Below are 14083 nucleotides of genomic sequence, written 5' to 3' on the forward strand. Positions count from 1 at the left end.
ACGTCACCAGTGACTGCATTTTATTGGTGGAACGGAGTGAAACGTCACCAGTAAGGCAGGCACTATGAAGGTCTGTCTGACAGACCAAAACAAACAAAGCGTGCATTAACAGATCGATAAAAATTAGTAGCGAGTAGCGAGCTGAATGTAGATAAAAGTAGCGGAGTAAAAGTAGCGTTTCTTCTTAGGCTGTTTATTGAAATACTCCCACACTTTTGACGACTTTTGGCGTGCTTTTTTCCCCTCGCTCGCACCACTCGCATCGTCTGCTTTGCGCTCCGCCATGACGGTAGTGTGACGTAAATATGCGACGCGTCGACGAACAAAAACGTCCTCGACGTATTTACGTAACCGATGACGTCGACTATGTCGACGCGTCGTTTCAGCCCTAATACACACACCATAATAATACTATATGTTGAAGCTAGGGATGTCCCGATCCGATATTTGGATCGGATCGGCCGCCGATATTTGCCAAAAAATGCGTATCGGCAAGGCATGGGAAAATGCCGATCCAGATCCAGTTTAAAAAAAAACTCCGGTCCGTGTTTTCCAACGCACCTATTTAAATAATACATTCCACTTTTCTGCTGCTCCGTAATTTCCGTTCCGCATTTTCCAGCACACCTTCAACACATCCACAGGTCTGTGGAATCTCACGCAGTTGCTTTTAGCTGCTGGCATTACACGACAGGCTCTTCTCACTCTTTCCTGTGTCTCCCTCTCACAGACAGCAAGCGCACCTTCTTACACACGTCACATACTGTCACGTCATACGTCACATACTCTCACGTCATACGTCACATACGTATATGTCCTCCCCGAGCACAGAGGTAGCAGCATGGCTAACGTTAGCTGTGATGCTAGCGCAGCCGCTAAGGTGCGCGTCTGCTCAAACGTCCTCTGCGCACGGCAAATCTATGCCACGCACAAAATCAAATAAAAAAATAAGCGCATAACAATTTTCGACACACGGACACGACAGAGAAAACAGTTTTCATCATCATTGTTCAAATATTGTAATGTCTGTCGAGACGCTTATCTCCGTTCGGTGCCACACGTCCACACCATCAAAATGCTGAGGCAAAAATTTCCACATCAACACCGTCTGAAAAAATTAGTGATCTATTTAGTTGTGATTTCCTTCTCTGCATGAAAGTTTAAAAGTAGCATATATTAATGCAGTATGAAGAAGAATGTTTTAATGTAGACATGCAAGCCTTGAAATGAAATTTTTAAAATCAAGACTACATTTCCTGCAAATGGGTGCATTTCTACCCAATATTTTAACTTTAGATTTATTCTCATATCAAACTCTTTTGGCTGTCTTTTTGACACTTACATCCGGCGCCCCCCTCCACACCCTAGATTATAAATAATGTAAATAATTCAATGTGATTATCTTGTGTGATGACTGTATTATGATGATAGTATATATCTGATAGTATATATCTGTATCATGAATCAATTTAAGGGGACCCCGTCTTAAACAAGTTGAAAAACTTATTGGGGTGTTACCATTTAGTGGTCAATTGTACGGAATATGTACTTCACTGTGCAACCTACTAATAAAAGTCTCAATCAATCAATCAAAACACATAGAATCATTATACTGCTGTGATTATATGCATCAAGTGTTCATTCAAGGCTAAGGCAAAATATCGAGATATATATTGTGTATCGCAATATGGCCTTAAAATATCGCAATATTAAAAAAAGGCCATATCGCCCAGCCCTAGTTTCAATGATGCCATTTCTGTTTGTCATGTATAATTTTGTCTATTTTGTGTTTATCCTTGAATAAACAGGTCAGTTTCTTGTTACCAACCATTGTGTATTATTCAAACTCCCCTAATTCAGCTGGCTAGTTGTTATCAAGAGTACTAAAACCCTTTTCAACATGATTCTGACAACTAAGTAGGCTAAATAACTTTAAACTTTAATACATGCTCGGATAGGCCAGTATCGGTCAGTATCGGTATCGGATCGGAAGTGCAAAAACAATATCGGTATCGGATCGGAAGTGCAAAAACCTGGATCGGGACATCCCTAGTTGAAGCACAGTACGCCTGACTACGGTAGCCATAATGTTCCACGTTCCATCAAGCGATACGGCTTCGTAGCTTACCAAAGTTGTACTAAAATATTCTGACAGATAGACCCCAAAAGGGACAAACGGTAGAAAATGGATGGATGGATGGATTCTCCAATCAATGCAAGTCATCAGAATCAGGTAATACACCAACTTATATTCTTGTCTTCAGGAAAGAAAGGAATCTATATGTGTTAAACATGCTTGTATTATTAGCAAACACCTTTTAACTTGTTAACAAAAACGTCTCTTTCATATATAAATACATATAAATTATATATATGAATGAGGTAGATCCCTTCGACTCGGTCATTCAAAAAGTGTGGGCACCCCTGTTATACACACACCATAATAATACTATATGTTGAAGCACAGTACGTCTGACTACGGTAGCCATAATGTTCCACGTTCCATCAAGCGATACGGCTTCGTAGCTTACCAAAGTTGTACTAAAATATTCTGACAGATAGACCCCAAAAGGGACAAGCGGTAGAAAATGGATGGATGGATGGATTCTCAATGAAACATCATCATTTTGGTGTTGATTGCTTACGGGTACTTGCTAGCGTCATTTATTGCGAGAAATATGGTAATCAACTTGCGTTTGGGTTTTTTGTGTGTTTTTCTGAGGAGTGCTGCATGTCTCGCACATGTTTACCTGCTTCAGACAGCTACGTGTGTTTATATTTGAATAATGCAAGGTTTGTTCACTGAGTACTAGCATAAAAAAACACTTGGATAGTACAATTACAAAAACAAAATGCCGTATGTCGTGTTTACTAGTTTGTATCTTTGAATGACCAATAACAGAGCATGATTGATTTGCAGAGGCTTTCTGTGCAAACTGGCCTGCTCTTTGTTGTTGCAGAAGAAGAAAAGCTGTCTCAGTAGCATCCTCTGAAGCTGTGAGAAGGAAACGGAGGCCTCGCCAAACGACCAGTGAGAGTGAGGATGACATGGCGTTTTCCATAAAAAGCCATCCCAATCCACTTCAGGTCAATACAAGTTTGAAGTAAGTACTTTTTAATGCCAGCACAGGATAGGACTTTTTTTTTTATCCCACATTGGGAAAGTTCCGCGGTTGAAGCAGTAAAAAAAATATATAATAGCACTATATACCTAAATGTATTTCGATACTTTTCGAAATACAAAAATGTCATTATGGCTTTATTTTAACAAAAAATCTTAAGGTACATTAAACATATGTTTATTATTACAATCGAAGAACAATTTAGTCCTTAAATAAAATAGTGAACATACTAGACAACTTGTCTTTTAGTAGTAAGTAAACAAACAAAGACTACTAATTACTGTATTTTTCGGATTATAAGTCGCAGTTTTTTTCATAGGATTTATACTCCGGAGCGACTTATCTGTGAAATTATTAACACATTACCGTAAAATGTCAAATAATATTATTTATCTCATTTCCGTAAGAGACTAGGCGAATGTCAGCAATCGTCACACATACGTCAACCAATAAAAATTTGGCGGGGACGGGTCATGGCAGAAGTGCATTGTGGGTCATGGGATGCCACCTGCTACCAGAGGTGGGTAGAGTAGCCAGAAATTGTACTCAAGTAAGAGTACTGTTACTTTAGAGATTTATTACTCAAGTAAAAGTAAGGAGTAGTCACCCAAATATTTACTTGAGTAAAAGTAAAAAGTATGTTGTGAAAAAACTACTCAAGTACTGAGTAACTGATGAGTAACATACACACACATATCATATATATATATATATATATATATATATATATATATATATATATACACACACATTTATATATATATACATATACATATATATATATATATATATATATATATATATATATACACATATATATATACAGTATATAATTTATATTTATTTATTTTGCCGTTTTTGTTTACATGTTAAAGGTGTTTTAATGAATATACATGCATGTTTAACACATATAGATTCCTTTCTTTCATGAAGACAAGAATATAAGTTGGTGTATTACCTGATTTTGATGACTTGCATTGATTGTAATCAGACAGTAGTGATGATAGCGTCCACGTTTTCAAATGGAGGAGAAAAAAAGTTCCTTCTTTCTGTCTAATACCACATGAAAGTGGTTGGTTTTTGACATCTTATTTGTCCAGCTTCCATATTCGTTTTTATACACTTTACAAGAAATACATTGGCGGCAAACTCCGTGGCTTGCTAGCTTGTTTGCGCTGGCTTTCGGAGACTCTTGTTTTGAAAGCGCAGGCGCGATGGAGCGGCACTTTTATTGTGAAGACAGGAACTGTGCAGTCAGTCTTTAGGCTTTTGACGGGATGTACGTTTGAAATAAAAAAGGGTCTTTTTTCCTTCACACTTTTGATTGATTGATTGGAACTTTTATTAGTAGATTATACAGTACAGTGCATATTCCGTACAATTAACCACTAAATGGTAACACCCGAATAAGTTTTTCAACTTGTTTAAGTCAGGTCATGTGACCCCTGGCTCTGTTTGATTGGTCCAACGTCACCAGTGACTGCATCTGATTGGTGGAACGGAGTGGACGTCACCAGTGACTGTATTTGTTGAAACGCAGGCACTATGAAGGTCTGTCTGACAGACAGATCGATAAAAATGAGTAGCGAGTAGCGAGGTGAATGTAGATAAAAGTAGCAGAGTAAAAGTAGCGTTTCTTCTCTATAAATATACTCAAGTAAAAGTAAAAGTATGTTGCATTAAAACTACTCTTAGAAGTACAATTTATCCCAAAAGTTACTCAAGTAGATGTAACGGAGTAAATGTAGCGCGTTACTACCCACCTCTGCTTATTGCACACATATGGTATGTACAGGTAAAAGCCAGTAAATTAGAATATTTTGAAAAACTTGATTTATTTCAGTAATTGCATTCAAAAGGTGTAACTTGTACATTATATTTATTCATTGCACACTGACTGATGCATTCAAATGTTTATTTCATTTAATTTTGATGATTTGAAGTGGCAACAAATGAAAATCCAAAATTCCGTGTGTCACAAAATTAGAATATTACTTAAGGCTAATACAAAAAAGGGATTTTTAGAAATGTTGGCCAACTGAAAAGTATGAAAATGAAAAATATGAGCATGTACAATACTCAATACTTGGTTGGAGCTCCTTTTGCCTCAATTACTGCGTTAATGCGGCGTGGCATGGAGTCGATGAGTTTCTGGCACTGCTCAGGTGTTATGAGAGCCCAGGTTGCTCTGATAGTGGCCTTCAACTCTTCTGCGTTTTTGGGTCTGGCATTCTGCATCTTCCTTTTCACAATACCCCACAGATTTTCTATGGGGCTAAGGTCAGGGGAGTTGGCGGGCCAATTTAGAACAGAAATACCATGGTCCGTAAACCAGGCACGGGTAGATTTTGCGCTGTGTGCAGGCGCCAAGTCCTGTTGGAACTTGAAATCTCCATCTCCATAGAGCAGGTCAGCAGCAGGAAGCATGAAGTGCTCTAAAACTTGCTGGTAGACGGCTGCGTTGACCCTGGATCTCAGGAAACAGAGTGGACCGACACCAGCAGATGACATGGCACCCCAAACCATCACCCAACCATGCAAATTTTGCATTTCCTTTGGAAATCGAGGTCCCAGAGTCTGGAGGAAGACAGGAGAGGCACAGGATCCACGTTGCCTGAAGTCTAGTGTAAAGTTTCCACCATCAGTGATGGTTTGGGGTGCCATGTCATCTGCTGGTGTCGGTCCACTCTGTTTCCTGAGATCCAGGGTCAACGCAGCTGTCTACCAGCAAGTTTTAGAGCACTTCATGCTTCCTGCTGCTGACCTGCTCTATGGAGATGGAGATTTCAAGTTCCAACAGGACTTGGCGCCTGCACACAGCGCAAAATCTACCCGTGCCTGGTTTACGGACCATGGTATTTCTGTTCTAAATTGGCCCGCCAACTCCCCTGACCTTAGCCCCATAGAAAATCTGTGGGGTATTGTGAAAAGGAAGATGCAGAATGCCAGACCCAAAAACGCAGAAGAGTTGAAGGCCACTATCAGAGCAACCTGGGCTCTCATAACACCTGAGCAGTGCCAGAAACTCATCGACTCCATGCCACGCCGCATTAACGCAGTAATTGAGGCAAAAGGAGCTCCAACCAAGTATTGAGTATTGTACATGCTCATATTTTTCATTTTCATACTTTTCAGTTGGCCAACATTTCTAAAAATCCCTTTTTTGTATTAGCCTTAAGTAATATTCTAATTTTGTGACACACGGAATTTTGGATTTTCATTTGTTGCCACTTCAAATCATCAAAATTAAATGAAATAAACATTTGAATGCATCAGTCTGTGTGCAATGAATAAATATAATGTACAAGTTACACCTTTTGAATGCAATTACTGACATAAATCAAGTTTTTCAAAATATTCTAATTTACTGGCTTTTACCTGTATATGTACTTTTCAAAAATACTGAAAAAATTCCTCATGTCATCTCTACTTCCTGTTTTCCACAGTATTCCGGGACCTTCTGAGTCCCGCTTTGTGACCTGCCGCCAGCGCTTGGTCAGTAAAAAACACAAACTCAAGAAAGTAATTGCCGTTGACTCTTCGGAGGACTTCACTTCTCGGGAGCATAAAAAAACCACCCCGTCTCCCAAGAGAAAAAGGCTGGGTTCAAGCATGGATAGTTCCAACAGCAGCATGGCCGCCCATCCCTTGCAAGAGAATCTCCTCAATGAGTCGGCAGATCACAGCCTCGGGCCCTGCTCCAGGAAGCCCATCTTTTGCTCTACGCCCTCTGTGCGCCCGGCCAGAAAAGGGCTCGACAGTGTGCCCGTGGCTATCACGAATCAGTCCCTCAACTCCTTGTCCTTGTCCGTCAGCTGCATAGGTGTTAGCACATTGAAGGAAGACCTGCACCAACCAAGGCACCCATGCTCTTCACCCCCTTCTGAGAATACGGAGCAGAAGAATCAGGCAGGCCAGTCTTTCCACCACGAACACTCCTTTGACCTGTTTGCACACCCAGGTAGCGTGAACAAGACGGGTCGATGCTTTAAGACCTACACTTTCTCAGAAAGCGTACCGACTCCAGAAAGTAGCAGCTGCTTTGTGGTAACCATGAACGACTTACCGTCACCAGCTGAAGCACTGAAGCAGAAATGTTTGGCCCAGGACTGCAATGTGAGAGTGAAGAGATTAGACGGTCAACTCCGCAGCCAGACTGTCTTTTTCTCTTGCTCGGACCTCCTTAGCTCCACTGGCACCAAGCCAAAGGCCGAGCCAGTTTGCATTGACCTTCTGTCATCACCACAACCGTCCTTGGATGCCAACAATAGGGAGTCAGAAACGTCATGTGTTCCTATCAACCCTTCACTGTCACCCCCAGCTCTTTCACCACAACCGTCCTTCGATGCCAACAATAGGGAGTCAGAAACGTCATGTGTTCCTATCAACCCTTCACCAGCTCTTTCATCACAAGATGAATCGATGGAGCGATCGGCCTCAGTACGTATTGTTGAATCTAGTCAGCACACCGACAGCAGCTTTGAGTTATTCACTTGCCCAGAGTTAACACCTAACTTTTCTGTACAACGGTCAACAGAGAAGCAGGGCACAGATGGTTCGTTTGGAAAGGAATGCAAAGTTTCGGTTAAAAGGTTGGATATGTCCCAATTTAAAACTGGGCTGGTCCATAGAAAGACATCTGCAGGACAATTAGGACATGAGGAAGACGCAGTGGACACACAATCGGAAGAAGAGAGCCTCAAGATTGCTTTGATCAAGAAATGTCAAAGTGACAAGCTGGTAGTAAGAATCCGGAGAATGACTTTAGCCCAATTGAAGGAGCTGCTGTGGATAGTAGCCAAGTCCGACTCGCTCACAAATGCTCCAGATTCAACCGGTGAGGTTGTGATGACAACGAGAGACTCTCAGGAGATATTGTCCGTGGCTTTTGAGAAACAGTCCTCTGTTGTCGCACCCAACAAAGAAGTTCAAGATCCCGGTGTGGCGGCCAAAAGGAAAAAGAAGAGGAAGAGCCCCTTGACGGGCCGGCCGGGCACGACCCGGAAGGCGTGCGTCAGCGGCCTGAGCGTGAGTCGCTGGAAGACCGACAGCAGGGTTCAAACCCCACACAGGTTTCGGAGGAGGAAGGCTGCCGACTGCACCATGGACGATCTGGTCTCAGCCCAAACTAAAGAACTGCACGTGAGTGCCGTACATTATCCTACATTCCAGCAGGATTTTTTTTGGGGTATCTTCTCAAGGGACAACACAGAAATAGACTTAGACAAACTTTATTGATCCACAAGGGAAATTGCTCCACACAGTAGCTCAGTTACAAAGGATGGAAAGGATAATGCACACAAGGGCACAAAAAGAGGGCGAAAACAAAGGTATACAGGAGACTAAAAATGTACCATAGTAGCAATATCAAATGTAATATTTACATATTATATATAAAGTATATAATATATACCAGGGGTCACCAACGCAGTGCCCGCGGGCACCAGGTTGCCCGTAAGGACCAGATGAGTAGCCCGCTGGCCTGTTCTAAAAATAGCTCAAATAGCAGCACTTACCAGTGAGCTGCCTCTATTTTTTAAATTGTATTTATTTACTAGCAAGCTGGTCTCGCTTTGCTCGACATTTTTAATTCTAAGAGACAAAACTCAAATAGAATTTGAAAATCCAAGAAAATATTTTAAAGACTTGGTCTTCACTTGTTTAAATAAATTCATTTATTTTTTTTACTTTGCTTCTTATAACTTTCAGAAAGACAATTTTAGAGAAAAACTACAATCTTAAAAATGATTTTAGGATGTTTAAACACATATACCTTTTTACCTTTTTAAATTCCTTCCTCTACTTTCCTGACAATTTAAATCAATGGTCAAGTAACATTTTTTTTTTTTTATTGTAAAGAATAATAAATACATTTTAATTTAATTCTTCATTTTAGCTTCTGTTTTTTCGACGAAAAATATATGTGAAATATTTCTTCAAACTTATTATGATTAAAATTCAAAAAAATTATTCTGGCAAATCTAGAAAATCTGTTGAATCAAATATAAATCTTATTTCAAAGTCTTTTGAATTTCTTTTCAAATTTTTGTTCTGGAAAATCTAGAAGAAATAATGATTTGTCTTTGTTAGAAATATAGCTTGGTCCAATTTGTTATATATTCTAACAAAGTGCAGATTGGATTTTAACCTATTTAAAACATGTCATCAAAATTCTAAAATTAATATTAAACAAGAAAAATTACTAATGATTATTTTTTTAATTTTTCAAAAAGATTCAAATTAGCTAGTTTTTCTCTTCTTTTTTTCGGTTGAATTTTGAATTTTAAAGAGTCGAAATTGAAGATAAACTATGTTTCAAAATTTAAGTTTCATTTTTTTCGTGTTTTCTCCTCTTTTAAACCGTTCAATTAAGTGTTTTTTTCATCATTTATTCTCTACAAAAAACCTTCCGTAAAAGATAAATATAATTAATTATTAATAATAACATAGAATTAAAGGTTAAATTGAGCAAATTGGCTATTTCTGGCAATTTATTTAAGTGTGTATCAAACTGGTAGCCCTTCGCATTAATCAGTACCCAAGAAGTAGCTCTTGGTTTCAAAAAGGTTGGTGACCCCTGATATATACTGATATATTATATTATTATATAATTTATACAATATATAACAAACCCCAATTACCATGTACAATATTACAGTATATGTAACAGCTGCAGCAAAACAAAAAAGGGCAGCAAAAAATAAATAATAATAAATACTCACTTTTGCAAGATACTGTAAATCCAGGGTTCTCCAATACCAGAGTGCGGCCCAAGGGCCATTCGCAGCCAGCAGCTAATTCCCTAACAGCCCGCAACATATTCTAACAATACTATTAAAAAAAACAAAAATGTGGAATAAAAGAGCAAACAGGTCAAATGTAACGAGAAAAAGTTGCAATGTTGACTCTAATAACACAAAGTTTCCCATGCAGGCTGTTTTTCTTTCTTTAAAACTGTCATTGCTCAAAAAATAATAATGAATAAAAATGTATGTATGTATTATTAATATATTAAGGCTCCAATTACTACACATCAAAAATTCCACTCTTAAATATTTTTGGGGGAAATATTGCATATTTTGTGTGTTTGCCATTAAAAAAAACTATGTTTTCGATGACAAAAAGGAAAGAAAACAAATACAAAACCAAAAATATAAAACAATTATAATTGACGGATAGATCTGAAGTTGATCTAGACATTTGAAAAGTAAAAGTAAATCAAAAATAACATTTGATTTATTTTTAATCCGATCCCTAAGGAATTTTAGTTGGATGTGTTTTATACTTTCATTGCTCAAAAAATAATACCGTATTTTCCGCACCATAAGGCGCCCTGGGTTATAAGCCGCCCCTTCAATGAACGGCATATTTCAAAACTTTGTCCACCTATAAGCCGCCCCGTGTTGTAAGCCGCATCTAACTGCGCTAAAGGAATGTCAAAAAAACAGTCAGATAGGTCAGTCAAACTTTAATAATATATTAAAACCAGCGTGATGTGGGCGCGCATGGAATCGTATATCAACATGGACAGAGCTGCGTGAAAAAAGCCACCCGGCCTCTTCGCGTAAACTTAAACTTACCTTAACCACTCGCTCATCTTTTCTTCATCCATCCCTTCGAGTTAGCTTTTATGATGACGCCGGCTGGAAAGGTCTCTTTTGGCAAGGTCTTCCTTTTGAATATCACCATGGGTGGAAGTTTCTGGCCATTAGCATGGCAAGCTAGAACCACAGTGAAGGATGACTTCTCATTCCCTGTGGTGCGAATATTCACCGCACGTGCTCCCGTTGTATCCACAGTGCGGTTCACAGGAATATCAGTTGCTGTGAAATAGTAATCCGTGTGCGGATGGAGAGATTGCGTCTTTTCATGAACCGGATACCTGTCGCTTAGTAGGAGCCATTTTGTGGTCTTTACAGATGTAAACACACAAAGGAAATGAAACGTACGGTAATATCCGCGCGCTTTTTCTTCTTCTACGCGGGCGGGTGGTTGCTTACAGTAGAAGAAGAAGCGCTTCCTGTTCTATGGGGGCGGGTGCTTACCTTGGCGGTTGCTTGCGTAGAAGAAGAAGCGCTTCCTGTTCTACCGGGAAAAAAGATGGCGGCTCTTTACCGAAGTTGCGAGACCGAAACTTTATGAAAATGAATCTTAATATTTATCCATATATATAAAGCACACCGGGTTATAAGGCGCACTGTCAGCTTTTGAGAAAATTTGTGGTTTTTAGGTGCGGCTAATGGTGCGGAAAATACGGTATGTGAAATATTTCTTCAAACTTATTATGATTAAAATTCAAAAAAATTATTCTGGCAAATCTAGAAAATCTGTTGAATCAAATATAAATCTTATTTCAAAGTCTTTTGAATTTCTTTTCAAATTTTTGTTCTGGAAAATCTAGAAGAAATAATGATTTGTCTTTGTTAGAAATATAGCTTGGTCCAATTTGTTATATATTCTAACAAAGTGCAGATTGGATTTTAACCTATTTAAAACATGTCATCAAAATTCTAAAATTAATATTAACCAAGAAAAATTACTAATGATTATTTTTTTAATTTTTCAAAAAGATTAAAATTAGCTAGTTTTTCTCTTCTTTTTTTCGGTTGAATTTTGAATTTTAAAGAGTCGAATTTGAAGATAAACTATGTTTCAAAATTTAAGTTTCATTTTTTTCGTGTTTTCTCCTCTTTTAAACCGTTCAATTAAGTGTTTTTTTCATCATTTATTCTCTACAAAAAACCTTCCGTAAAAGATAAATATTATTAATAATAACATAGAATTAAAGGTAAATTGAGCAAATTGGCTATTTCTGGCAATTTATTTAAGTGTGTATCAAACTGGTAGCCCTTCGCATTAATCAGTACCCAAGAAGTAGCTCTTGGTTTCAAAAAGGTTGGTGACCCCTGATATATACTGATATATTATATTATTATATAATTTATACAATATATAACAAACCCCAATTACCATGTACAATATTACAGTATATGTAACAGCTGCAGCAAAACAAAAAAGGGCAGCAAAAAATAAATAATAATAAATACTCACTTTTGCAAGATACTGTAAATCCAGGGTTCTCCAATACCAGAGTGCGGCCCAAGGGCCATTCGCAGCCAGCAGCTAATTCCCTAACAGCCCGCAACATATTCTAACAATACTATTAAAAAAAACAAAAATGTGGAATAAAAGAGCAAACAGGTCAAATGTAACGAGAAAAAGTTGCAATGTTGACTCTAATAACACAAAGTTTCCAATGCAGGCTGTTTTTCTTTCTTTAAAACTGTCATTGCTCAAAAAATAATAATGAATAAAAATGTATGTATGTATTATTAATATATTAAGGCTCCAATTACTACACATCAAAAATTCCACTCTTAAATATTTTTGGGGGGAAATATTGCATATTTTGTGTGTTTGCCATTAAAAAAAACTATGTTTTCGATGACAAAAAGGAAAGAAAACAAATACAAAACCAAAAATATAAAACAATTATAATTGACGGATAGATCTGAAGTTGATCTAGACATTTGAAAAGTAAAAGTAAATCAAAAATAACATTTGACTTATTTTTAATCCGATCCCTAAGGAATTTTAGTTGGATGTGTTTTATACTTTCATTGCTCAAAAAATAATACCGTATTGTCCGCACCATAAGGCGCCCTGGGTTATAAGCCGCGCCTTCAATGAACGGCATATTTCAAAACTTTGTCCACCTATAAGCCGCCCCGTGTTGTAAGCCGCATCTAACTGCGCTAAAGGAATGTCAAAAAAACAGTCAGATAGGTCAGTCAAACTTGAATAATATATTAAAACCAGCGTGATGTGGGCGCGCATGGAGTCGTATATCAACATGGACAGAGCTGCGTGAAAAAAGCCACCCGGCCTCTTCGCGTAAACTTAAACTTACCTTAACCACTCGCTCATCTTTTCTTCATCCATCCCTTCGAGTTAGCTTTTATGATGACGCCGGCTGGAAAGGTCTCTTTTGGCAAGGTCTTCCTTTTGAATATCACCATGGGTGGAAGTTTCTGGCCATTAGCATGGCAAGCTAGAACCACAGTGAAGGATGATTTCTCATTCCCTGTGGTGCGAATATTCACCGTACGTGCTCCCGTTGTATCCACAGTGCGGTTCACAGGAATATCAGTTGCTGTGAAATAGTAATCCGTGTGCGGATGGAGAGATTGCGTCTTTTCATGAACCGGATACCTGTCGCTTAGTAGGAGCCATTTTGTGGTCTTTACAGATGTAAACACACAAAGGAAATGAAACGTACGGTAATATCCGCGCGCTTTTTCTTCTTCTACGCGGGCGGGTGGTTGCTTACAGTAGAAGAAGAAGCGCTTCCTGTTCTATGGGGGCGGGTGCTTACCTTGGCGGTTGCTTGCGTAGAAGAAGAAGCGCTTCCTGTTCTACCGGGAAAAAAGATGGCGGCTCTTTACCGAAGTTGCGAGACCGAAACTTTATGAAAATGAATCTTAATATTTATCCATATATAAAGCGCACCGGGTTATAAGGCGCACTGTCAGCTTTTGAGAAAATTTGTGGTTTTTAGGTGCGCCTTATAGTGCGGAAAATACGGTAATCAAAAATCAAAAGTAATGTTATGAATTGTTGACCTATTTAAGGCTCCAATTACTTCACATCAAATATAACACTTTATAAAAAAAAATTGAGGAAACTATTGCATATTTTGTGTGTTTGCCATAAAAATACACAAAATGTTTTCTTTAACAAAAAGGGCATAAAACATACAAAGATTTATATCAGCACATCTGAAGTTGATCTAGAGATTCAAGCGTTAAAAAAAGTATAATATAACACTTTTTTTTTTTTCTTTTCTGGCTGAGCGCTTTTCGGGTCCCTGGGACCAAACTTGAAGGGAGCCCGAAAGGGGAAAACAAATCTATACATTGTATTGGTTTTGAAAATGAAAAATATCAAAATGGCCCCCGCAT

General features: G+C 38.4%; 1 protein-coding gene across 1 annotated transcript in view; it reads left to right on the forward strand.

The window, feature by feature from the left end:
* Positions 1–14083, forward strand: part of haspin (histone H3 associated protein kinase) — a 76064-nt gene that overhangs the window by 14482 nt on the left and 47499 nt on the right. Inside the window, exons 3-4 of the mRNA XM_061984443.2 lie at positions 2961–3104; positions 6569–8264. Coding sequence (XP_061840427.1) covers positions 2961–3104; positions 6569–8264 — 1840 coding nt within the window. The remainder of the gene's footprint in view (positions 1–2960; positions 3105–6568; positions 8265–14083) is intronic.

The sequence above is a fragment of the Nerophis lumbriciformis genome, linkage group LG25, assembly GCF_033978685.3.
Source record: "Nerophis lumbriciformis linkage group LG25, RoL_Nlum_v2.1, whole genome shotgun sequence".
Classification (NCBI taxonomy): Eukaryota; Metazoa; Chordata; class Actinopteri; order Syngnathiformes; family Syngnathidae; genus Nerophis; species Nerophis lumbriciformis.